Source organism: Idiotropiscis lumnitzeri, unplaced genomic scaffold, assembly GCF_059441095.1.
Source record: "Idiotropiscis lumnitzeri isolate Australia: NSW breed Sydney's pygmy pipehorse unplaced genomic scaffold, RoL_Ilum_1.0 HiC_scaffold_35, whole genome shotgun sequence".
Lineage (NCBI taxonomy): Eukaryota > Metazoa > Chordata > Actinopteri > Syngnathiformes > Syngnathidae > Idiotropiscis > Idiotropiscis lumnitzeri.
The window spans coordinates 1529159-1553552 of NW_028283573.1; the positions used below are offsets into that span (position 1 = coordinate 1529159).

General features: G+C 43.2%; 2 protein-coding genes across 2 annotated transcripts in view; one reads left to right on the forward strand and one right to left on the reverse strand.

Moving 5' to 3' along the window:
• The window catches only part of asz1 (ankyrin repeat, SAM and basic leucine zipper domain containing 1), a 16402-nt gene extending 13239 nt beyond the window's left edge, over positions 1-3163 (reverse strand). Inside the window, exon 1 of the mRNA XM_088287149.1 lies at positions 2880-3163. The gene's annotated coding sequence lies outside the window, so the exon portion shown is untranslated. The remainder of the gene's footprint in view (positions 1-2879) is intronic.
• cftr (CF transmembrane conductance regulator) lies at positions 1460-24300 on the forward strand. Its single transcript, XM_088287147.1, has 27 exons — positions 1460-1769; positions 3446-3556; positions 6631-6742; positions 7999-8214; positions 8682-8771; positions 9732-9895; positions 10305-10430; positions 11208-11454; positions 11547-11639; positions 12203-12373; positions 12567-12758; positions 15050-15144; positions 15844-15930; positions 16455-17235; positions 17384-17512; positions 17584-17621; positions 18285-18571; positions 18638-18717; positions 19164-19314; positions 20537-20764; positions 21344-21444; positions 21620-21847; positions 21935-22090; positions 22237-22326; positions 22396-22568; positions 23017-23122; positions 23797-24300. The coding sequence occupies exons 1-27, from the start codon at positions 1717-1719 to the stop codon at positions 24010-24012; spliced, it is 4521 nt and encodes a 1506-aa protein (XP_088143273.1). The 5' UTR covers positions 1460-1716; the 3' UTR covers positions 24013-24300.
• The last annotated feature ends 94 nt before the right edge of the window (positions 24301-24394 follow it).

Below are 24394 nucleotides of genomic sequence, written 5' to 3' on the forward strand. Positions count from 1 at the left end.
CTCAAAACAAACCAATTCATACTTGGTATTTGTAGCCATTGTTCGGCTTGATTTTGATTTCCGTGGCACGAAACAGACAGCGATCCGTGTCGGCGTGAAATCGCCACTGCTTTGCAAAAGATTCTGACCAAAACAATATGAACACACCTAAGCACTGATAAGAGTACTCCACCGCAACCGTCCCCACTTTATCGGTGTTCCCCTGTGGAATGTTTTTTATCCTCCCTCTCCTGAAACTGTGCGTGACATGAAACTGAGGATTTTTTTTAAAAAGACGTTCCTTAAGATTACTACACGAAGCTGAACTGTTTTTAGAGTGATAGGATGGGTTTGGTGTGGTGAATTGGATAGACCACACGTCGAGCACTTTTTCAAGGGCTAAAGTAGTGTATAAAATTGGTTATTCACGTTGTAATGTATTTTTTAAAAACTAAAACATGTGCTTTGATCATCCATTCCTGGGTCAAACTGTAACCAAATTTTGCAACCACCACATAGGTGCTGTGCTTAGTTATTAAGTGTATATTTTGATGCATTTCTCTCTCTTCCAAATGGTTGAAACAATTGAACATAATAGTCCAGATGAATGTATTTTAATGTAATTATTTTTTGGTTTCAATTCATTTATTCAATTCCAAAGTATTTTCATATTTTAGTTACATTGTTTCGTGTATTTTTATTTTGGTTGTCACTTGCAGTTCCAAATAGATACATGAATTGAACAAACAGTTCAAATACATTTAATTTTGAATGTGGATTTGTTTTTTTGTTTTTTTTTAAATCACATTTATATCGATTCTTTTCTAATTTTGGTGTCTACAAACAAATATTTTTTAACGTTAAATATTAATTGTATTATTTAACAGTCAAATACATCTTTTTGTAATTTGAAAATAGAATATTTTTCAATACTAGATATACTTTCAAATTTAGCAAATGCATTTGGTGACAAACCAAGAGTCCTAAGATATGGTATGGTATGTTTCTTTTTTTTAACACAAATGCCTCCTTTAATTGATTTCGTTTTGTACATTTAAAAAAAATATTAAATTGTGGACTCACACTTGTTTGACCTCACAGCATATGAAATAATTATCAAATAAGGGGGGTTGTATTCATTTTAACGTTCACATTTCGGTATGGATGCATTTTGTTGGCGATAAAAGAAGAAAATTGGCTTTTAGTATATTTATATATTTTTTACTAATCTGACATTATTTAGCACTTTAAGTGCGTTTTTTCTCATGTGGGACGTTTCTACTTGAAAACAGACGAATGAATTCAGTAGAAAAAGTAAATAGTTTGTGACCTACGCAAGTCGATTTCTCAGCTAATTGTACTTTACGCGTGTGCGTGCGTGCGTGCGTGTGTGTGTGTGGTGGTGCGATGTCAGTGGTTGGCTCTTGGAGATGACGCGCGTGTGTCGGCCATGCGCGTGCACATAAAGGATGACCTGCGCTTCCACGCGCGCTCACACGCCTCCAGGCAGTCAGTCGGCCACGCCGCGAAGGCTGCACTCTCATCGGACTCTTTGCGGTAGGTCGCCACTTTTCTTGGTGGTCCTGGACTCTGGGTACTGGTTTTCGGGGTTGGGGTCGAGGGAAAGCAGCTCTTCAGTCTGCGTGTGCGCGTGTTGGACGCCGAACAGGGGGGGTCCACAAATGAAAGTCGGGGGCGCGCTCGGCTCGCTCTCAGGTGCACACGACGCAGCTGAGGATGCAGAAGTCACCAGTGGAAGATGCCAACTTCCTCTCCAGGTTCTTCTTCTGGTACGTTCCACGATTCTCTCGCAGCATGCACTCGTGCCCATAACGCTGTTATTACTAGATTACAGAGTTGGCCAAAGTGTTTAAATACTGTACTTGAGTCAAAGTACAAATAATTGAGTTGTGTTCGAGGCAGAAGTACCGTTTCAACCCCTCTGCTTATCAAGTAAAAATTAAAAGTACAGACTAACAAATAAAACTTTACTGTCAATGTCAAAAATGTAGATTTTGATAACTTTAATAATGAAAACTTTTCTCTTAACCCTTTCATAATTAACTCACTTCATTGTATTGTGGGGAATTGAAAAAAAATAGCTCCATGTCACATTTTGATCAGAGCCGTTTGATTTTTTTTTTTACGGTAGCAAAACGTTATTCCGCACATCGTTGAAATTGACCTACTCAAAAGTTAATTCTACCAACTGAAAAAAATACACTCACTTGTTATTTTAGATTTTCTGGAATGCCACAAGTTGGTACTTTTTAGTACGTTTTCAACACATGTCGTTCGTGGCGCCAATAACATCAACTAATGATCTTAAATAGGGCCATGAATGGGTAATATCTTGCTTCTCCCAATCATACAATACAATACAACCATTTTATTTATATGGTGCATTTCACATCATTTATGCTTTCTGTTTCACATTCTTCCATGTGGCATGTCCGTGTTTTTAAACCTTTATAGACCCCAAAATCTCAATTCATCAAGCAATCATTCAAGAGGTCAACCCTGGTTGACTTCACCTATTTTGTCTTTTTTGTGGTCATCGAGTCAAAAGTAGGCGGTGCTATTTTTTCAATGTTATATTTAATTTAATATTAACTCATTCACTGCCATTGACGGATATAGAAGGCAAAAAAGTCTATTTATATTTTTGAGTTAAACATTGTCAATTAACATTCTACTCAATATTCTTTGCAAGCTACTTACACTGCCAGCCTAGTTAAGACGAATGTAATTTTTGACATCTATATCCGTCAATGGCAGTGAATGAGTTAATATTTAAAATACATGTTTTTTTTTTTTTTTTCAAAAGTGCCCATATGACAACTGGAGAACATTTTGTCACATTTTCTGTCAAAGACCAATTTTCGTCACAACGTTCCTACCCTCACTTATGGTCACGAACTGCAGGTCGTGACAGAAGATCCCGGCCGAAATGACTTTACTCCGCAGGGTGTCCGAGCTCTCCCTCAGAGATAGGTTTAAAAGCTCGGTCATCCTGGAGGGGCTGCGTGTCGTGTCCAATTAGAGAGGTCAAATGAGGTGCCTCGGGCATCTGGTGAGGTTTTTCTGGGAACGTCCCACCAGGAGGAGGACGACCAAGGGCACACTCGAGAGACTGTCTCCTGGCCTCGCTGTGAATCCCTTGCGATTCCCCCGGAAGAGCTGAACGAAGTGGCTTGGGGGAGAGAAGTACTAGTCCGCCTTCTAAAGCTGCTGCCCCTTTTTAGTCATTGTTGAGTCACATTCAAATAAAATTTTCACAAAAAATAAAAAAAAAGAACGAGCAAAATGCATTGGAAGCTCTCGGTCCTTTGAAACTTTGAAGGTGTATTTATTTTTGTCAAAATGTCACCTTTTGGAGTATTTTTTTTTCATGGTCATACTTTGAAATAGTGACAATCCCTGATGCCTTGTTTAGTTTATGACAAGTTTCTCTGTTTTTTCTCAGGTGGACGTCTCCGCTGCTCAGGAAGGGCTTCAAGAAGAAGTTGGACCTCACTGACGTTTATAAAGCCCCTTCATACGATCTCGCTGGGAACCTCTCGGAGCGACTCGAAAGGTATGAGGACACCCGCCAGCCTGCTGGAAAATTTACATCCGCATTTGTGCCCTATTTTGAAATCAAAATTAGCACATTTTCCCCTCAACTTTAAGCCCAAAAAATCTTTTGTAGTTTTTATTTTCATTCCCACGTGAGTTTCTTTTCCACCTGTTTACAGTGGCACGACGTCTTGCCTGCTTCCCTCAGCGTCCACTTCAAATAAGGGCTGGCATTTGGATGTGCCCAGATGTAAACTGAAGCTCTGTGTGCCAAACAAACGCACTTTTTTTTCTCTCTTTTTCATATAGAATGTGACTTTAATACTTTCTGTTGTCATGATGCAACTTCTAAGCCTGAACAAAAATAGCGGAAATTCAAAATTTTAGAAGCAGCCATGTTCAAAGTCATTATTTTGGGGCTTATTTTCAGAGCTCCTTCTCAGATTCATTTAATAGCAACTCCTTGAAATGATTTGGAAATTCAACCCCTGAAGCCAGTTTCACTTTACTTCATGAACTTCGGTATCCAGGACTTTCTAGTGTAGATCCACAAAAATACTTCCTGAAGGCACAGGAGGTTTGTCATTTTGGTCCACAGCTTTACTTTGATAATCCTCCATGCAATCTGGTGCAATCAATTGCCTTCAGAAGTCATCTAATTAATTCATAAAGTCCAGTGTGTAATTTACTCTCAGTATAAATACAAATTCGCAGCACAGGTGGCAGAATACTTTTTGGGTCGAAATGCATAGCGCAATATCTGACGGAAAAAAATAATACTGCTCATCACCCTCCCCACTGCGAATCATGGAGGTGGCCACATCTTGCTGTGGGGGTTACTTTTCTTCAGCAAAGATAAGCCAGATTCGATGACCAAGGCAATCCTGAAAGAAAACCCAGATTTGAGATTGGGAAGGAAGCCCGTCTCTGCAAAAATCCCAACATTGAAGTTTGTGGTTATGAGATGGCAAAACATGAAAAAGTTCACGTGGCAGGATGACTTTTTCAAGGCTCTGTATAGTTGACAAATGGATCATACCAAATTTTGACGGATTTCTGTTTTTATCATTGCATGTGGGCAAAGCATGCTGGCAAAATTTGATGACTTGCCACGAAGCGCCTAACTAACCGTCAGCTCCACACGGTCAGATGATGACCAAATCAAAAGCACTTGTTTGATTCTTAACATTGTGGAGAAGGGCGGTTACATAAAAGGACCACAGTGTGTCCTTGACTCCCTGACACATCAAGCGGCCCCGTGCCAGCAAGCGACCTTTTAAAAAAAAAAAAAAAGAGTGAACCGGTGAGTGATTGGCTTCATTATTTTGAGCCGGCAACGCAGTAAAAAAAAAAGCTTCTGGGAACGTGAACTTTATCTTCTAATAAACGCCGCACATCACTCGCTCGGGTCGAGAAAAACACTTGATGAAAGAGCTGGAAGGCAGGGACAAATAGTAAGACGGACAGGAAATGAAAAGTCAGGAAAATGTGGAGTTTGTTTACTGCCATAGCTGCTCTTCTGCCACGGTCTGAAGAAGAAAAAGCAGACCGTGGCCAATGATGTTTGTCATGACAAATCTAATATATATGTATATATATATATATATACATATATATATACATATATATATATATATATATGTATATGTATGTATTCAAATGTATATACATGTATTAAAATATTAATCTATATATATTAATATATTTATTATTTATATTTTATATTTATATTTATTAATTTTGTTTATATTTATTAATATATATATATATATTAATAATAAATATTTTGATATATTTATATAAATATATAAATATATATATATAAATATATATATATGAAATAATTTTTGTGACGACATCTAACCTTTAAACTTTTCCATTTTTGTGGCCTGAAGTCGCGTTTCCCTAGACAAATATTGTTTTTGAGGCCAAACTGCTATCCCTCGCCCGATATAGCCTTTTTGTGTTTTCATGGCAGAATAATGGACGTATGTTGGACACCTACCACTTTTCTGGCCACATAGATCATTTGAAGACAATAATTAGCATTCTGGAATGTGGAAGTATGACATTTATATAGTGGACCTTGTGCACAAACTATGTACTTCTTTAGCTAAATATACCGTTTTTGTGGCATGGATTGCATTGTTGGAAGTTTTTATGCAAGATGTTGGAGTGCATCTGAGCAGCTTCGTTTCTGTTTTTTTGTCATCACATTTTTCCAAATGTGGAGTTTATCCTTGTGGCGCTCACTGAGCTGAGGTTTCGCGAGACTTAAACTCGGAGTTTGGTTTGCTACATTTAGCTCCGACTTGTAACTGTTGCACTTTTGTAGCGCTCCACTACAGTTGTCCTTCTTCCTTTAAATCTATCCAAACAGTTTTGTCCTCTACCTTTTAATCACTCTGGTTTTCGTCTTTTAATGCTGCCACTCTGCTGCTAAATGAGGTCCACAAAACAAAGATGCTTCTTTGACTTTTTTGTGGGACGCTAATACAACTGTGATGTAACAAGGATAAAACACAGCTAACGCTAATCAAGGTAGAGATTCATGTCAGGTTCTAGCAAATTTTGTCGGGTCAGAAACAAAGCCTGTCTTGTCCTTGTCTGACATTTTCTTGTTCAACACAATTTCGACTGCTTCGGGCTTTATTGTTTTATCTCAAAGCAAGAATGCAAATGATTTTGACCAAGATATTTCTGTGTTCGCTGAGGTCCTTTTGGTACATTTGTACTTTCCATACTTTTTTTTTCTCTGGGAATCATAGATGTATTTTTTTCCTACAGAATACTCACAGTGTTACCCGCACATGTGGGAAAGAAAACATCATGAATGCCTTCACAATTTTTCAACCATTCATTAAACACCGGGAGAACCGGAAAAAAAAAAACAACAGGAGCTGCTATGAGCCACAGCTCACGCCCGGTCACAACACACCACCCTATCAGGCCCCACCTCTTAAAGGCAAATACATGTATCGTACACAGGAAGCATGATGTATACATTCACTTCAGTTAACAATCATGTCATATCATTCTGAACTGGGTTCGTGATAAAGTGTGATCACGTGTGTTGTTGTTTTGCCCGTGCAGAGAATGGGACAGAGAAGTGGTCTCGGCCAAGAAAAAGCCCAGTCTGATGCGAGCAATGGCACGATGCTTCCTCTGCCCTTTTGCCTTTTTTGGGGTCCTCCTCTACCTCGGGGTAAGTACATGTCGTGCTTAAAGTCGAGTGCCTGTTTACAAATTGCCATTGTGTGTGAAATTTAGCAACAAGGTCACACTATTTGTGACTAAGACCTTCTCAGTTTTGACTAACTGGGATGTGAAAGTGCAGTTAATTTTCACAATGGCCTCCCCCGCCACACCAAGTTTCTCCACGCCTGACTTTGAAGCTTGGCTGGGCGAGGATCCGCCATTTTCAAGCACGGAAAACACAATCGTGTGAAAGTCAAAAGCTAAGTAGAGCTGCAGTGTGACCAAACAATGGCACACACTTGAATGTTCTGCGAAGGTGTCAACGTAAGGCAGAGTTTGTGTTTGTTTGTGTGTCTGCTGCATGCGCCACATGCCATGATCCGCTACACTCATTGACATTTGGCATTTATCAACTGAAATGTTGCCCAGATGAGTGAAAGGAATAAAAGAATACATTGGCTTGTTTATCCTTTGCGCATTTGACCAAAGAACATCACAGACAAACTGGGACTCGTAAAAAGCATACTGGTGATTTGTCTTCTTTAAAACATTTATTAGACCACTTGTCCCTATTAGTCTTGGAGAGCATTTGATGGAGATGCATACTCTCTAGTATCTTTTTTTTTTTTTTTCAAAAATTGAAAACCATTCACAGGTGTTTGTGACATTCTTCAGGCAAACTGCACAAAGGCTAACGCAAAATTTTCAACCGCTTTTGCCTCATTTAGCCTGACAGAACTCCGCCCACGTTGCTTTCTACGAGGCCAGTGACAAGTATGGCTTTCATTCCCATGACAACTGGGGGTGGAGCTAGAGGACAAGGGAAACGCTTCCACTTGGGGTAGCGGAACCCTAAGTGTGGAAAAAAAAGGAAAACAACTTAAAAATTCTCTATTAGCATGCAGCACTTACAGCGGACACATCACCAAACAAAAATACCTCAAGAAAACCTTTGGTTGGAAAACAATGGCCTAAATTAAAATAAAAAAATATATATATATATAATATGACACACAATAAATGCTCTTATTAGAATTTATAAATAGCAGGAGATGATCAGTGTTGTAATAAACCTTTGACACCTTCCACAGATTCCTTAATGTGTGCTGATTCAGCACAAAGTTCGGTCCGCCTGGTTCTACGGGACACGTGCTCCACGCATGAAAAATGTCAAACATGTGGCACCGTCGTGTCGAGTAGGATTTGATGATGAATGCCGCTTGAATTAATGTTGTCCTCTCAACGTCTGCTCTTTTCCAATAGGAGGCCTCGAAGACTGTGCAGCCTCAGCTTCTGGGCCGCATCATCGCCTCCTTCGACCCCTTCCACGCGCCGGAGCGCAATCAGGGCTACTTCCTGGCTCTTGGCCTCTGCCTGCTTTTCACCGCACGCTTCCTGCTCTTGCAGCCGGCCATCTTTGGCCTGCACCACCTGGGCATGCAGATTCGCATCGCCCTCTTCAGCCTCATCTACAAGAAGGTGAGGGTGGCGTGTGTACTGGCTTCGAATTCGGTTGCAATTGTACACAATTTTGAGGATCCCCGCAAATTGTCCACGTTAAACAAAATGGCTGACTTCCTTTTTATGTGTGCCTACTCATGATAGTCATGCCTCTCATTTTTCGTCATGCCCAGTGAAACCGCCTTTGGGGGCTGCATTTTTCACCAATTCCGCATATTTGTGCGTTCGTTCAGAAATATTCCAAAAGTTGCTGAGCCAGCATGTGAAACGTTTGCATGTTATTGTTTTCCTTCTGATAAGATGCTGCTCAACAGAACTGAACAACCCAGATTGCATACACTTTGTATCGTTAATCCACATGCAGCAATTCGTCACGGCCGCATTCAACACGTCTGACCGAACGTTCCTACAAAGCCGCGCCAGTCTGCGAGGGCGTGCGCGGCGTCTCCTAACTTTAACCTTTTGTTGTGTTTGATTTTGCGCAGACCCTGAAGCTCTCTAGTCGGGTCTTGGATAAAATTAGCACAAGTCAGCTGGTGAGTCTGATGTCGGCCCACCTCAACAAACTGGACGAGGTGAGCACACAACATTACATTCACACGGAATGACTTTTACTGCCAATATGCTCCCACACGTCCCAAACCTAGAGAAGTTGAAAGGAAAGTGCTACCAATCCAAGATTGTGTATAAGTTCATTGGGCTTAGCAACCGTAACTAAGGAGGGGTCCGGTGGGTGAGTCTCAGCAGAAGGTACATTAGTGACAATCGATGTTTGACAATAAACAAACAAGCACAATCGCGCAACTTTTGTGCATCAAAGATGTGAAAACCCACATCTACCGATGATGCAACAACATAGCTGCCGGGTCGAAGGCCGAGATGTCTCGGGGACACGTTGAATGTGGAAGCACTCTGATACTCACTGACATACAATTAGCGCCTGCCTTCAATGTGGCTTTTTGGAGGGGTTGTGTGCGTGTAGGGAGGGCGAAGGGCTGCATGCGTTTGGAGAGGTGAGGGGTTACAAACCTGGTCATGCTGCTGTGGGAAAGACCGGGATTATTTATATTTTTTCACACCACCCCTGTACCTGGTACTTCTAGGAACACGGTATAGGGTAAGTTCATTTGTTTGTATATTGCCATATATACATATATATATATATATATATATATTAGTGTTACAAATAAAACAATTTAGGTCAATGTATTTTTTTTTCTAATTGAAAATTTTTCGTTTATTCATGTTTTAATGACTGGAGAGATTTTGAATCAGGTTAAAGACCCTGCGAAGTGAATTTGTATTTTTTTTTTCTCAACACATGATACATGTGTGAGGATAATTTCTGAAAAATCTGAGAACTGTGTAGGACTGAATTGTGGAGATATTTTAGAGCATTACGCTGTTTTGCACGACTTGAGTTTATGTAGGATTTTTGCCTTGAAATTAGTTTTAGGTTCCGAAATGAACTCAAACCAGTTGTCCTAATCGCCTTGGTGGAGGTAACAATGCTCCTCCTCCGTGTGTGTTTGCAGAGCCTCGGCCTGGCGCACTTTGTGTGGATCACACCCCTGCAGTGCATCCTATGCGTGGGTTTGATCTGGGAATTGATCGAGGTGAACGGCTTCTGCGCCCTGGCGGCTCTCACGCTGCTCGGTATCGTCCAGGCCTGCCTCGCGCAGAAGATGGGACCTCACCGGTGGGACCGAACAATACAACACGTCACATCACATCACTCACCTTTGTATTGTGTTCTGTTTTTATGGTCCTGGTGATGAGATGGACTACTTAGAACTATCTGGTCCGTCTCTTTTAGTTGCTCTGAAATGAGAATAATTTATTGTCATGGAAAAAAACAAGTACAGGTGCATCTCGATAAATGAGAATATGATATAGAAAAGTTTTTTTTTTTCAGTAGTTCAATTGTAAAAGTCCAACTCATATACAGCAGGCCCTTGACTTATTTTTTCCCAGCTTGTCACTCAATTTTATGGCAAATCATTGCAAATGAATTCAAATGTGATTCAAATAACACATAATAAAATAATGTTTTGAGATGCATCCCGTCTACAACAATTCATGATAACAAATGCTGACTGTTTTCAAAGGGTTAAACGAGCAGGGATGATCAACCGCCGCCTGGCGCTGACTTCGGAAATTGTGGAGAACATCCACTCAGTGAAGGCGTACGGCTGGGAGGAGGTGATGGAGACCATCATCAAGAACATCAGACAGTAAGGAAGCAAACCGCAGACGCAAAAAGGTTTCATTTGTTCACAATAACTCCTCAAACAACTCACAGCGTTTACAGGTTGTTGTACTTTTATATTTTATACATGTACCGTATGATATTTCACCTAGAAAGTAAATGTGATAATATTTTCACATGGTAATAGTAAGTTCCATCCTAGCTGACCATACATAGTTTAACTTTGTATTATTTTATTTTAAAACAAAAAAAACACCATTAAAAAAATAACTTCAGCAGAGTACCTCCATGACTCCACACTGTAAAAGTGTAAAAAAATAAAATGTTTTCTTAACATATAAAATGTAAGTAATAAACTTTAAAAACTCAAATCAAAATGTGAAATCTTCTCTTGTGTGCATCACTCATTTGAATTGATTAGGATTGCCTCATCAATCATCCAATACCGTCACAAGATGAAAATTCACCGGAAGTGTGCTTACAACACCATCATTTGCATCATGGAAAATAATATGATCTATTTGATCAATTTTTAAATAAAAAAAATTAACAGAACATTAAAAGAACTTTATCAGACCTTGTAAAATAAATACATAAGTAAATATGGTGTGTGGTTTTCCCTTAGAATGATAACATAAATCCCTCCAAAAATTCCCCCTTGCATGCATTGATTGTCCAAAATCAGTACGCTAATAATGCCACACCGCTAATTAACGTCATGTAAAATTTGATTTTATTCATAATTATCCATTCTTATCATTGGGCTAATTTGAAATGTCTAACTTGTCTTCTCCCTCTTCAGGGATGAGGTGACACTGACCAGGAAGATCGGCTCTCTGCGCTACTTCTACAGCGCTGCCTACTTCTTCTCCGCCATCCTGGTGGTCGTGTCCGCCATCGTTCCGCACGCGCTCGGCAAAGGCATCATCCTGCGGCGTATCTTCACCACCGCTTCCTACTGCATGGTGCTGCGCATGACGCTCACTCGCCAGCTGCCCGGCTCCATCCAGATGTGGTACGACACGTTGGCGCTGGTCAGCAAGATCGAGGTGGGCTCATCCTCGTGATTCTCCCGTCAGACGAAAAAAAAAAAAAGGAATTGTAATTCTCGCGCATTGTTTTCTTTTTTTTTTTTTTTTAGGATTTCTTGATGAAGGAGGAGTACCGCGTTTTGGAGTACAACTTGACCACCACCGAGCTGGAATTGATCAATGTCTCTGCTTCCTGGGACGAGGTGAGATGTCATCCACTTCTGAAAAAAAAAAATTTAATCTAATTTAAAAAAAAAAAAAAAAAAAAAAAAAGCCTTCCCCAAGTAATTCAAACATAAATGCTTCAAGTCATTAAAAAAAATAATTCCTCTTTTAATAATACCTATTTTCAAATATAAAAAATTCTAACAAGTAATGTCATTTAAATGCTTTATTCAGAAATCATGATAAACATTGCAAATAATACGTGGCTTCCTCGGGGATTATGAATTCCCCCTGTAAATATTAAAAAAAATAAATAAACACCACCTCAAATAATAAAAACACATACAAATAATAATTTAAAAAAAATATCAAATATCACAGCTGAGTGAATTCCTCGTTTATAAAATAAAAATTTAAAAATCTTCTTGTCAGTTTTCATTGAAGCCACTGCACATGAAAATTGTGAACTCTGCCACAAACCAAAACAGCAGCTTGAGCTCACATTCAAACCCAGAACTTCAGAACTGCGAGGCATGTTGCCCAGCATCATCAACATCATGAAAATCTTTCTCTCTGGCTCGTCATGTTTCTGTGGCTGTAGGGCATCGTCGAGCTCTTTGAGAAGATCAAGCAGGAGAACAAAGCGAGCGGTCATCCCAACGGCGGCCTCTTCTTCACCAACCTCTACGTGACGCCCGTGCTGAAGAACATCAGCCTGTACCTGGAGAAGGGAAAGATGTTGGCGGTGGCTGGATCCACAGGCTCTGGAAAGGTGACGCTTCCTGCCCAGGCAACGTTTCTGTACTGTTGTCACACTGAGACCAGCATTTTCCAATGTATTTTTTGGTCCAATCAGATTTCATCCTCGATGTGTTTCCATGTCAGTTGTATTGGCTGTTGCGACTCAAACTATGTTTGCAACACGACCGCGACCCATTTTTCAAAATGGCTGCTATTTCCTACAGAGTTCACTCCTCATGTTGATCCTGGGAGAGCTGATGCCGTCCGAGGGTAAAATCCGCCACAGCGGCCGCGTGTCCTTCTCCTCGCAGACCTCCTGGATCATGCCGGGCACCATCCGCGACAACATCCTGTTTGGCCTCACCTACGACGAGTACCGATACACCTCCGTCATCAAGGCCTGCCAGCTGGAGGAGGTGCGTAACTTTTTATCGCCGGGAAAGTTCGATTGAAACAACGTAGCAGTGAGATGTTATCAGAGCTGTAACAAAAGCTGATCGTAAGATGTTGAGGTTAGACACGATCACTTCTATGTTAAAAAGCAAACGTGCATAAATTCTTCTGCACATTTTACGGGATCTCTTTATGAAAGAATGTCTTACTGCCTTTTTTTATTGCCCACCGAACATTGACAATTAGGAAGTAACAGAGGCGGGACACTCTACGTGTTTCTGTTTGAGCCTCTGGAAGAACAAAAATGTTCTGCTCTCCCCAGACTACATTTACACACATAATATTATCACACACACACACACACACACACCCTCTCATAAGCCTGAGTGTTGAGTGAAGACCCCTCAGTGGAATAAGGTCCACTCTGTTACCATGGAAACGTACAGTTCTGTCACTGGGATGTAATGTGAGCTGGTTGCTCCTCTATAATGGACAGGACAAGACGGGAGATACAAACTCGCAGTGTCCGCTGCAGTCGCTTCAATGATGATGTGTAAAAATACGGCCTAGTCATCAATGAGTCACAGTCAGGAAGTCAATTTGTCACATTGGGACACGCAAAAAAATAAATAGATTAAAATATATACATTCAACAATTTTCTCTTTTATTGAAGAAAATTGATAGTCAAAGAAAAAAGGTGGAATCAAATTTTATTTATTCTTGGAAATTTTTATTTTTACTTTCACAGTTCGTGTTTTTTCAGGCAAAGAAATATTTCATTTAACTTAATTTGGCTGTTATTTAAACGTGTTTTGACTGGCATAGAAAATTGTCATATATCTAATTTGTGGCCTTTTTTATTTAGTGGAATTTTGCGATTTCATTTAGTTTTGCTCTCAGAATATACTGGCTAAAGGGATTTTTTTTTTTAATCTAGTTGTTGTGATGTTATGGAATCGGTACATGAAACGTTTGTTTTGACTGTGAGCAGAGAAGATGAGCGTTTGACGGCCACGTCACATTGGCTGTGGCACTGAGTGCACTTTAAGGTGTTTTGCTCCCAAACACGTGCTGTTGCCACAGCAAACAAACGCAGTGTGCACTGTCCACATGGCTCCGCGACCACCGGCGGCCATTTTGTTCCCTCCGGACGGTGTCAATGTGACAAAAACGCAGACAAAACACACGAAACGGCCAACTGACGTCACGTCGACGATGCTCGCAATGTTTTCAAAGAAAGTGATGACACAACTTTTCAGCTTTCAATATCGATCTTCTATATTCTGCAGGTTATGTAAGATTTACAGCAGAGGCCAAAATTTCCAGAGCCGTTTTGGCAGAAGTGTCTCGTACGGTTGATTTTTAGTTACTTTTTATTTATTTTATATTTTATTTTTTTTATTCTCGTTACTTTTTATTTAATTTTGACTTTTATTTTTAACATTTACTTTCTTTTAATGCGTTTTTAGAGCAACGTTGTTAGTTGTGATTATTTTTCGATATTTTTTGTTTTTTTTTCTAAAAGAACGTGGGAAGAGGTCTAGAAAAGATTTCTGTATTTTATGGTTGGTCATAGTTCTGGTACTTTGAGAGCTCCGAATTTTTGGTGGAAAAAGTTTGACAAACGCTCACCTATAGTGCGTGTTGTTCCAAATTAGATGAGAGAAAAAAGAAAAGGCGTTTCCGTGGCAACCATGCCAGGCAGTCGCGGCAACTCTTTGGTCCGAGAGGAGCCGAGCCGACTGACCGTAATTCCTGCCTATTGTTAAGACCCGAAAGCAGCGGACAGACCCCCATGGGTGGTCCCTGCGCCCCCCAACACACACTTTTAAGTCCCAAAAGCCATCCTCTCCACACAGCTGCTTTATGTTTCTTGTTTAAACGAGATGAGCGTGATAACGAGCCATTAAACCCGCTGTTAACTTGGTCCCGCATGCGATGACGTCAGGAGTCCGGAAGTGCCGCTTGCAAAAGGTACAAACATTTAACCATGATCACAACTTTCACGTCATCATCCGTACATCATCAGTGCGTCCATCACGACTGTGCTTCCCGGTGATCTTTGTGGGCTTATTAGCTGCTAGAAATGTACAAGGTGTTGTGACATGTTGTTCTGCTTTTCTTTTTCCATAAACGCCGCTTCATTTAAATGGTTTGATGCTTTCACACGCTGACGTGTTGTTTTCATTCCAGCGCTATCACAAACGCACGGATAAACTGAACCAAGCATCACAGAACAAGTCAAACACTCTGTTCTCTGTAGCTCACGATCAAATGTTGACATGATGATGATGATGTGCTGTGCCCGCGTAGGACTTTGCCTTGTTGCCCGACAAGGACAAGACGCTGCTCGGCGAAGGGGGCGTGACCCTCAGCGGCGGTCAGAGGGCCCGTTTGGGCTTGGCCAGGTACCACTTGTCTCATACTCACTTCCTGTTGTCTGTATTGATACAATTGTAGGTCTAAATCAGGCGTGGGCAAACTACGGCCCGGGGGCCACATGTGGCCCGTTCAACGTTTTAATCTGGCCCGCCGAACTTGAAAAAAATTAAATGAATAAACCTTGTTGATGTTTTATTTTCTAAATACTGTAGTGAGTCAAAGACAGATATTTTATTGTAATGCTTTTGTTCGTTTTCATTTAAAATTCAATTAAATTATTTTTTTTTCTCCGATGAGGTGAGGTGACCAAAACACTCCATCCATCTGCTCCTGGTCCGGCCCCTCTGCCAAATTTTAGAACCCATTGTGGCCCGCCAATCAAAAGGTTCGCCCACCCCTGGTCCAAATGCGAGGGCGGGAGGGTGCTTCACTTGCAGGAAATATTACACTCAAATTGCTTTACGGTCTCCAGTTTGACGCTTTCTGAAGTCTAATTAGGATTTTATGGACCCCCATCAAACGTGTGCGTGTGTGTGTATTGCGACATTCTCACATTGTCGTACATTATTTATGGGCTTTATTTATTGCATCAAGTGTCCTCCCTGGCGTCAATTTAAAGCCACATCGCCGTCAATGAAATTCAACTTGTTCATTTAGTCGTCGTTTTGTCACACTTTTTTTTCTCCACCTTTCTAATGTGTGTTTTTGTTTGTTTGTGGCTTCAGGGCGGTGTACAAAGATGCAGACCTGTACCTGCTGGACGCGCCTTTCACACACTTGGACATCGTGACTGAGAAAGAGATTTTTGAGAAGTAAAGTGTCACAAATCAATTTGTTACTAATTCACACTCGGCAAATGTTGAGATTTGGATATTTAAAGCACAGAGAGTAATTAAGTTGCAATACACGTTCTGTAGTTTGGGTACACGAAATGACAAAAGACAATTTTGTACATTTTCTTTTGAAGATAAATATAATATTTAGTACGGTCAGCCGCCGCTCACTCTGAATTTCTTTTCTTTTTTTTAATGTTTTAATTTTTGTATTTTTGACATTTTTGTAATATTTAATGAAAAAAATATTTTTTTTGTGGTCATTTTTCCCTACAGGGGAACTAAAAAACATAGTTTTTTTTTTTTCTCCTTGCAAGAATAGGCCAGCACAAGTCCCGGTACTCTGATTACTACCATTTTAGTGCAATAAGAAATCAAAATAATGATAGACGAGGTTTGTCAATCTCAAGGGCCCGCAAAGTGATGTGGGACCACAGTAGCGCCTGCTTTGGTTTGCCCCAACAGTACGTTTGTGTCGACCTGGTTTCTCAAATTGTTGTCAGGTGCGTGTGCAATCTGATGTCCTCCAAGACTCGCATCGTCGTGACCAGCAAGCTGGAGCACTTGAAGCGCGCCGACCAGATCCTCCTGCTGCACAATGGCGACTGCTACTTCTACGGCAGCTTCTCTGAGCTCCAAGAGCAGCGGCCCGACTTCAGCTCGCTGCTGCTGGGCATGGAGGCGTACGACAACGTCAACGCCGAGCGCCGCGGCTCCATCCTCACCGAGACCCTCCGCCGAGTCTCCGTGGACGAGAGCGCCGGCTTCCGAGGCCCAGAGTCAAGACGGCAGTCTTTCCGACACCCGCCGCCCCCTTCGATCGTCAACGTGCCTCAAGGCGGTTGCGACGGCTACCCGGAAAAACGCAAGCAGTCGCTCATCCTCAACCCTCTGGCCGCCGCTCGCAAATTCTCCTTCATTGGGCAGCAGAACACCACTGGGGCGCCGCCCGCATCTATGGAGGACGCCGCGCGGGAGCTCTCCGACAGAAAGTTTTCCATGGTGCCTGAGGACGACCAGGTCGAGGAGGTCCTCCCCCGGGGGAACGTGTACCACCACGGTCTGCCCCACCTGAGCGGGCAGCGCCGGCAGTCCGTACTGGCGTTCATCACCGCCACGCAAGGCCACGAGCGGCACGAGCAGATGCAGAAGTCCTTCCGGAAGAAACTCTCCATCACGCCGTCCCACTGCGACCTGCCATCCAACATGGACATTTACTCCCGACGCCTGTCCAAGGACAGCGTCTACGACATCAGCGAGGAGGTGGACGAAGAAGACATGGAGGTACCACCTTTTGTGTTTTGTTTAGTTTTTTTTACCCATCCATGCATTTTTGATACAGAGCATCATTAGAGTCACAGTGTATGTGTGTGTGTGTATGTGTGTGTGTGTGCGTGTGTGTGACTGGCTCGCGGGTGCGCTGTACTGACAGCAATGCTTTGCGGACGAGCGCGAGAACGTGTTTGAGACAACGTCGTGGAGCACCTACCTACGCTACGTCACCACCAACAGGAGTTTAGTCTACGTGCTCATTTTCATCTTCTTGGTCTTTGTCATTGAGGTAACCAAATGCCTCGTCATATCGACACAATTCGGATGATGGATAAAAGTCGTCCTTTTTCCTGACTTTAGGTTGCGGGTTCGGTCATTGGCATCTACCTCATTACTGAGTAAGTGTCGCCTTTCTCAAAGCACCACAATGGGGTGTACGGAACCTGAACCCGTGGTGTGTCTCGCATCCGACTTGGAAAACTTCCCTCATCTTAACTTTACCACTATTCTTAACCGTAATTCTAGGACTAACTACAAAACTGACCACGATCCTATCCTATCCCTAAATCTAACTGTACAAGTCTACCTCTACACCAGTGCTTCTCAATTATTTTCTGTTACGCCCCGCCCCCTTAGCAAGAAGAAAACAATTTGCGCCCGCCCACCACCACCCACTCTCACTATTAGGCAACTATTCCTTGCTAAAAAAAAAAAAAATACACCGGATAGTTAATACTCATTGCACACAATGAGAGCGCCACTGCCAACTAGTGGTGTGGATGTGCAATTACACTTTATTGGAGTACAACGGAAAAAAGCATGTCACACATGCCCCCCTCAGCATCGCACTGCGCCCGCCCCCCCCCCACTATTTGAGAAGCACTGCACCAACCCAAACCCTCATCATGACTCCACCAGTCAGTTCAACCCTTAACACCTTAACCTCCCCCTACTTCCACTTCTAGCGTTCAACCCAACCCAAACGGCGACCCGACCCTCAACATTCTCCAGTTTGAGTCTCCGCAATAAAACCTCCAATCTGTCTTTTACCGCGCCATCAGCACCATCTGGCGGGACGGCGCCAACCCGTCCTCTCCCAACTACGTCAACGAGCACCACCCCAACGCCTCGTCGCCGCCCACCCACCTGGCTGTGATCGTGACGCCCACCAGCGCCTACTACATCATCTACATCTACGTGGCCACCTCGGAGAGCGTGCTGGCGCTGGGCTTCTTCCGAGGTCTGCCGCTGGTGCACACGCTGCTTACCGTCTCCAAGAGGCTCCACGATCAGATGCTCCGCTCGGTGCTGCGCGCCCCCATGGCGCTACTCAACACCATGAAGACAGGTTTGGCCATCGCTACGGTGACGTCTTTTGGTCGATTTTGGGTCATTCTCTTTTGTTCTGTGCCAGGCCGCATCATGAACAGATTCACCAAGGACATGGCCACCATTGACGACATGCTGCCTCTGGTGCTTTTCGATCTCATTCAGGTAAGACACGATGAGAGGAGCGTACACCGAGCTTTGTTTTGCTGATTTAAAAAAAAAAAAACAATTACGATGAACAAGAAGCATGTTCCAGGACTGAACAGCGAGTTTTTGTTTGCTGAAGGGTGCAAACCCGTTGGAATTTATCGGGGAATGCGGGCTAACTTATTTAAAGAAGGACGACGCAATGTGAGGTCGAAATGAGGTCTCCTGAGGTGATCGAATCAATCAATGACCTCATTTGGTCGGTGGAGGACATTGCTCTTGGGACCCCGACGGGGAAGGGACCCTCCTCATCCCAACGCCCCTCTCAAAATTCTAATGTCCAAAAAAACAAAATGCACTTTTAAAGGCGTTGTGTTTGTAAATGTGCAACAACCAAAAAATGACTCCAAATGACGTTTGCTTGTTTCCCCCCCCCCCCCCCCCCCCCCCCCCCCCGGCACTAGCTGTCAGTGATCGTCTTGGGCGCCATCTTCACCGTGTCCATCATACGTCCGTACATCTTCATCGCCGCCATCCCACTGGCTGTCATCTTTGTCATCCTCAGGAAGTACTTCCTCAGGACGGGACAGCAACTCAAGCTCTTGGAGGCTGAAGGTGACCAATGTGATTTGGGATTACAGCAACAAACAAAACCTTTTTGTCCCGTTTACCTCAAACAGATGACTGAGTAGCGTCTTCCTTGCTGACTCGAGCTTTTTAAGTCATCGAACTGACTGTGTTTGTGTCAGTCAAGCAGCGAGCGCAGGAAGTGCGGTTGCGCTTGTTAGATGGCTGAACGAAGAAGGAGAAAAACACGAGGGAGGGAGAGCAGAGATGAGCCGAGCGGAAATGATGGAAGAGGCGACCGCAGGAAGTCGGCCAGAGTTGTGTCGCATTGAAAGGCGGGGACAAAACATTGCCTGACGTGAGCTCACGTCTCAACCTGGTTTGACATATTTGTGATTAGCACTCTTGTTGTCCTGTGCCTCTGCTTGCGTTGATGGAATTGTTGCTCTCATATTGGCTCTAATGTGACAATTTCATCATTCTGGTTTGTGTCGGGACGCTTTAGTCTGAATCTTGTGACGAATCTGGCTAGAAGAGTCGAGGTTTGGGTTAGAATTGTGTCTTGGGGTTAGGATTCAGGATTAGCTTTTAAATTTGGGATTAGGGGTTAGGGCAGGGGTGGGCAAACTTTTTGATTGGCGGGACACAATGGGTTTCTAAAATTTGTGTGTTTTGGTAGCCTCACCTCATCGGAGAAAAAAAAAAAACATTTCATTTTATCGAAAGTGAACAAAAGCATTACAACAATATTTATGTCTTTGAAAAAAAAACACAGTGTTTAGAGAATAAAACAATTCCAAGGTTTATTCACCAATTTTTTTTTCAAGTTCAGCGGGCCGGATTAAAAGGTTTAACGGGCCGCGTGTGGCCCCCGGGCCATAGTGTGCCCACCACGCCTGGGTCAGGACTTCTGACTCGAATACCACTTTCTGGACTTCTTGCTTGTCTGCCACAAAAGTTTTGGAGATCTGAAAATCCGATGAGGGGGCGCCGGCCGGGATGGGATGGAATGGGATTTCCTTCATCCCCATCCTGGTACTGGCGGCAACGTTCCCGCCCAGAAGAACATAAGAACATCAATCACTCATGTTGCTCCAGTCGATGAACTCATTGTTTGCTGGGATTGTCCTTGCTGTTATTTAGGCGTTTCATCGTTAAAAATGCAACCTCTTTCAAACTGGCATCACGCAAACCGGTCGGTATCACTTTCCAAATTGTCGTCACAAATATTCAAATGCCTTCTTCTTCTTCCCGGGTTCGTGCCACGCAGCTCGCAGTACAATCTTCTCGCACGTCATCATCTCGCTGAAAGGCCTGTGGACCATTCGGGCGTTCGGGCGTCAGACGTACTTCGAGATGCTCTTCCACAAGGCGCTCAACACCCACACGGCCGCCTGGTTCCACTACCTGGCCACGCTGCGCTGGTTCCTCTTCCGCTGCGATGTCATCTTTGTGCTCTTCTTCACTGCCGCTGCCTTCATCGCCGTGGGAACCAACCGTGAGTGCACAGCGTACGACTAAAGTGGGGTGCGCATCATAATATCACACCCCACACCTCACTCTCAAATCACGATTTCAGACGACAATCTGGCCTCGGTTGACTTTGTCAATCGGGGGAAGCGAAAATGCCGAACTGACCGATTTATCAGCACGTGTGCACGAACAACACGAGCTTTTCCTCCTGCTGACACAAAAGACTTCTTGTCACATGAAGGACCTTTTTGGATTGGAGCTCATTAGATTCCACGAGCTTCCTTAAGTTTCTCTGCTGGGATGAATAAAGGAACAATCATCGGTGAACAACGTGTGTCTGTGAGCGGCGATAATGCTCATGATGTTGTTGAATGTCCGAAAAGAATATTTCCACAGGGTGCGATGAGTCTTATCTGAACTCTGCAGCGTGTCCACTGGTGCAGTGCTATTGGATACAATGTCATCGCACAGGAAATGTGTGTGTGTGTTGGATCAAATGGAGAGGAAACACAGACACACATCCTTCATGAAGTCTATTTTTTTTACGTTCAATAAAGAACTGGTTAATAGTCTCATCGTTACTAATGTGTGTGTGTTTCCACAGAGGACAAGCCGGGTGAGATCGGCATCATTGTGGCGCTGGCCATGCTCATCCTGGGAACGTTCCAGTGGGCCGTCATCACCAGCATCACCGTGGACAGCTTGGTATGCACTCACACGCGATGACATCATCGTTGTCCGGCGAATGATCAAGAGGAATAAAAGTCGCCGGTGCGACTCGGCAGCGGAAGTCAAAGATCAATTATTTGGGAGTTACAATAGGCAGCAGGCGTAGTCGTCATCAGCTGTCTTTGGATTTATTTTATTTCTTGCTCCTCAGATGCGCTCGGTGGATCGAGTATTCAAGTTCATTGACCTGCCGTCGGAGGAAGTGTCGACGGGCCGAGGAGGTAAACCAGGAAGTGACCTGGTCATCGACAACCCGCACGCTCAGGACTATTGGCCCAACCGAGGACAAATGGACGTGAAGGGCCTCACCGTCAAGTACACGGAGGGCGGCCGCGCCATCCTCAGCGACGTCAGCTTCTCGGTGGAGGGCGGACACAGCGTCAGTTTGGATTTTCTCATGACTCACCATCATCTTACGCACGCTGCCAGAAATGCTCTCATAAACTGGGTTCTTTCTCCGCTCCAGGTGGGTCTTCTGGGTCGTACGGGCTCCGGAAAGAGCACCTTGCTGTCGGCTCTTCTGCGTCTGGCATCCACCGATGGAGAAATCTCTGTGGACGGCGTCTCCTGGAGCTCCGTGACGCTTCACACCTGGAGGAAGGCCTTCGGCGTTGTGCCTCAGGTACCCGTAGTAGTGGCTTGCAAGTTGGCAGCGGGGTTGAGAAAAGGTTGACGAGACTAGTGGGGGGGGGGGGGGGGGGGGGACATTTAGTCAAGGGCCGTCAGATAGAATCAGGAACAGGACTTTGTCATGTTTGTAACCTCCAGAAAGTTTTCATCCTCACTGGAACCTTCCGGATGAACTTGGATCCTCACGGCCGCTACAGCGACGACGAGCTGTGGAGGGTCGCCGATGAGGTACGAGTTACGCACGAGTCCGCCGCCTGGAGCATTAGCTTAGCGTGTATGCACGTGCGTGGTTATCAGGTGGGCCTGAAGTCGGTGATCGAGCAGTTCCCCGACAAGTTGGACTTCCAACTGGAGGACGGCGGCAACGTGCTGAGTAACGGACACAAGCAGTTGATGTGTCTGGCTCGCTCCATCCTCAGCAAAGCTCGCATCCTGCTGCTGGACGAACCCTCGTCGTACCTCGACCCCATGTGAGTCGCTACCAGCAATCGTCAGCTCGGGTTTAGTCACAACATGATTTTTGGGAGGAAAAATGTTCGATATTTACTCTGGAGACAAATTAGACTTGTAGAGGGAAAAAAGTCTTATGTTAGAGAACAAGCAGTTGAATAGTTGAGAAAAAGTTTTTGGACAAAAATTATGTTTGAAAACTTTAAGTTAATATTTAGTATTATTTTTCCCATTTTTAAAAGTCTGGATAGAGAGAAACAAATTGCCGGCAAAATGTATATTTTGATAAAAAGGCCTAAATTTTTCACGCAAAAAGTTGTCATTGAGGAAATTTTTTTTCATTTTATTTTTTTAAGATGTACATTTGCAAACAAAAACGGAGAAAACATCTATTATTTCCTCACAAAAAAGTCGTATATTTTTGAGCAGGGGCGAAAGTTGTTGTGAATTTTTGTGTTGTGTTCTCAGAACGCTGCAAGTGCTTCGCAAGACGCTGAAGCAGTCGTTCTCGGGTTGCACCGTCATCCTCTCCGAGCATCGACTCGAACCTCTGCTCGAGTGTCAGTCCTTCCTGGTGAGAGAAAGAGCCCTCAATACGCACTTGTCTTTTTGCGACAACCAAAAGTCTAGTTTTGACCCCAAAAAGACTTGTTGGAGAACAAATAATCTTTCAAAATTGTTCACATTTTTCATTTTCAAAAAAGTCATCTAAAGAAAAGTATAGGAAAAAAAGTGTGTGAGGACAAGAAAAAAATTGAGGGTAGGAAACAAGTGACTACATTTGTGTACTATTTGTCTCAAAATACAAGTTGACCCAACAAAGTATTCTGAGAGAAGAAAAAGTTTTGTATTTGAAAACAAAAAGTCATTAAAAAAAATGTAATATTTTATTATTTAAAAAAAGTAATATTCGAGAATAAATGTATATTCTTCATGTTTGAGAATTAAAAAAGTATATTCAGTGTAAATTTGTAACTAAAAGCTATCTAAGGACAAAATGTCCCCCCAAAAAACAATTGTGATTTGTAAAAAAAAAATAAAAATAAAAAAGTCACATTTTTAACCCTACCCTATTTAAACCCTGAAACAAAAATATATTTTGGGGAAAAATAAAATAAAAATTTGACCCCAGAAAGTTCCAGAAAGTTGTAATTTTGAGAACCAAAAATATATTTTTACAAGCATCACATACTTGAGAAGAGTGTTATTTTGAAAGCCCCACAAGTCTATTTCTGTGCATGTTGTCAGATGATGTCTGGCAGCTCGATCAAGACGTACGAGAACCTGCACAAGCTGCTGAACGAGACGAGCCAGCTGAAGCAGGCCATGAGCCCGTCAGACCGCCTGCGCCTCGGCCCCACGTTGCACCGGCTCAACTCCACCAAGAGGGCGGCGCCGCCCTGCGCCAACATCGCCTCGCTGCCCGAGGAGGCCGAAGACGACGCGCTCGATACGCGACTCTAGCGCACTCGCTTGTATGTACCATTTGGTGGGGAAAAAATTAGCCCCACTTTGAAGCACTTTAGAGACACGCTGAGGTACTCGTTCCAACTAAATGAACAACCAGAGCACAAGTTGCCAGTAATTCATTCAAAGTCGCAATAATTCATTTTTTTTTCTAGTAGTCAGGTACCCGGTTGCGCAACTGGGATGAAGATTTTGTTGTTGTTGTTGTTCTTTCATAGGAAAACAAGTGTTCTAGAAATGCCTTTGCTCCCTCAAATATATTTACAATAAAACATTTTGACATTTTTTTGGTCGGCTTCTGTTTGCACACTAACACATCGCGTCCCTGTAGCTCGCTGGTGTCGGACCATAAGTAACTTTGTGGGAAGGTTCTGAGGAG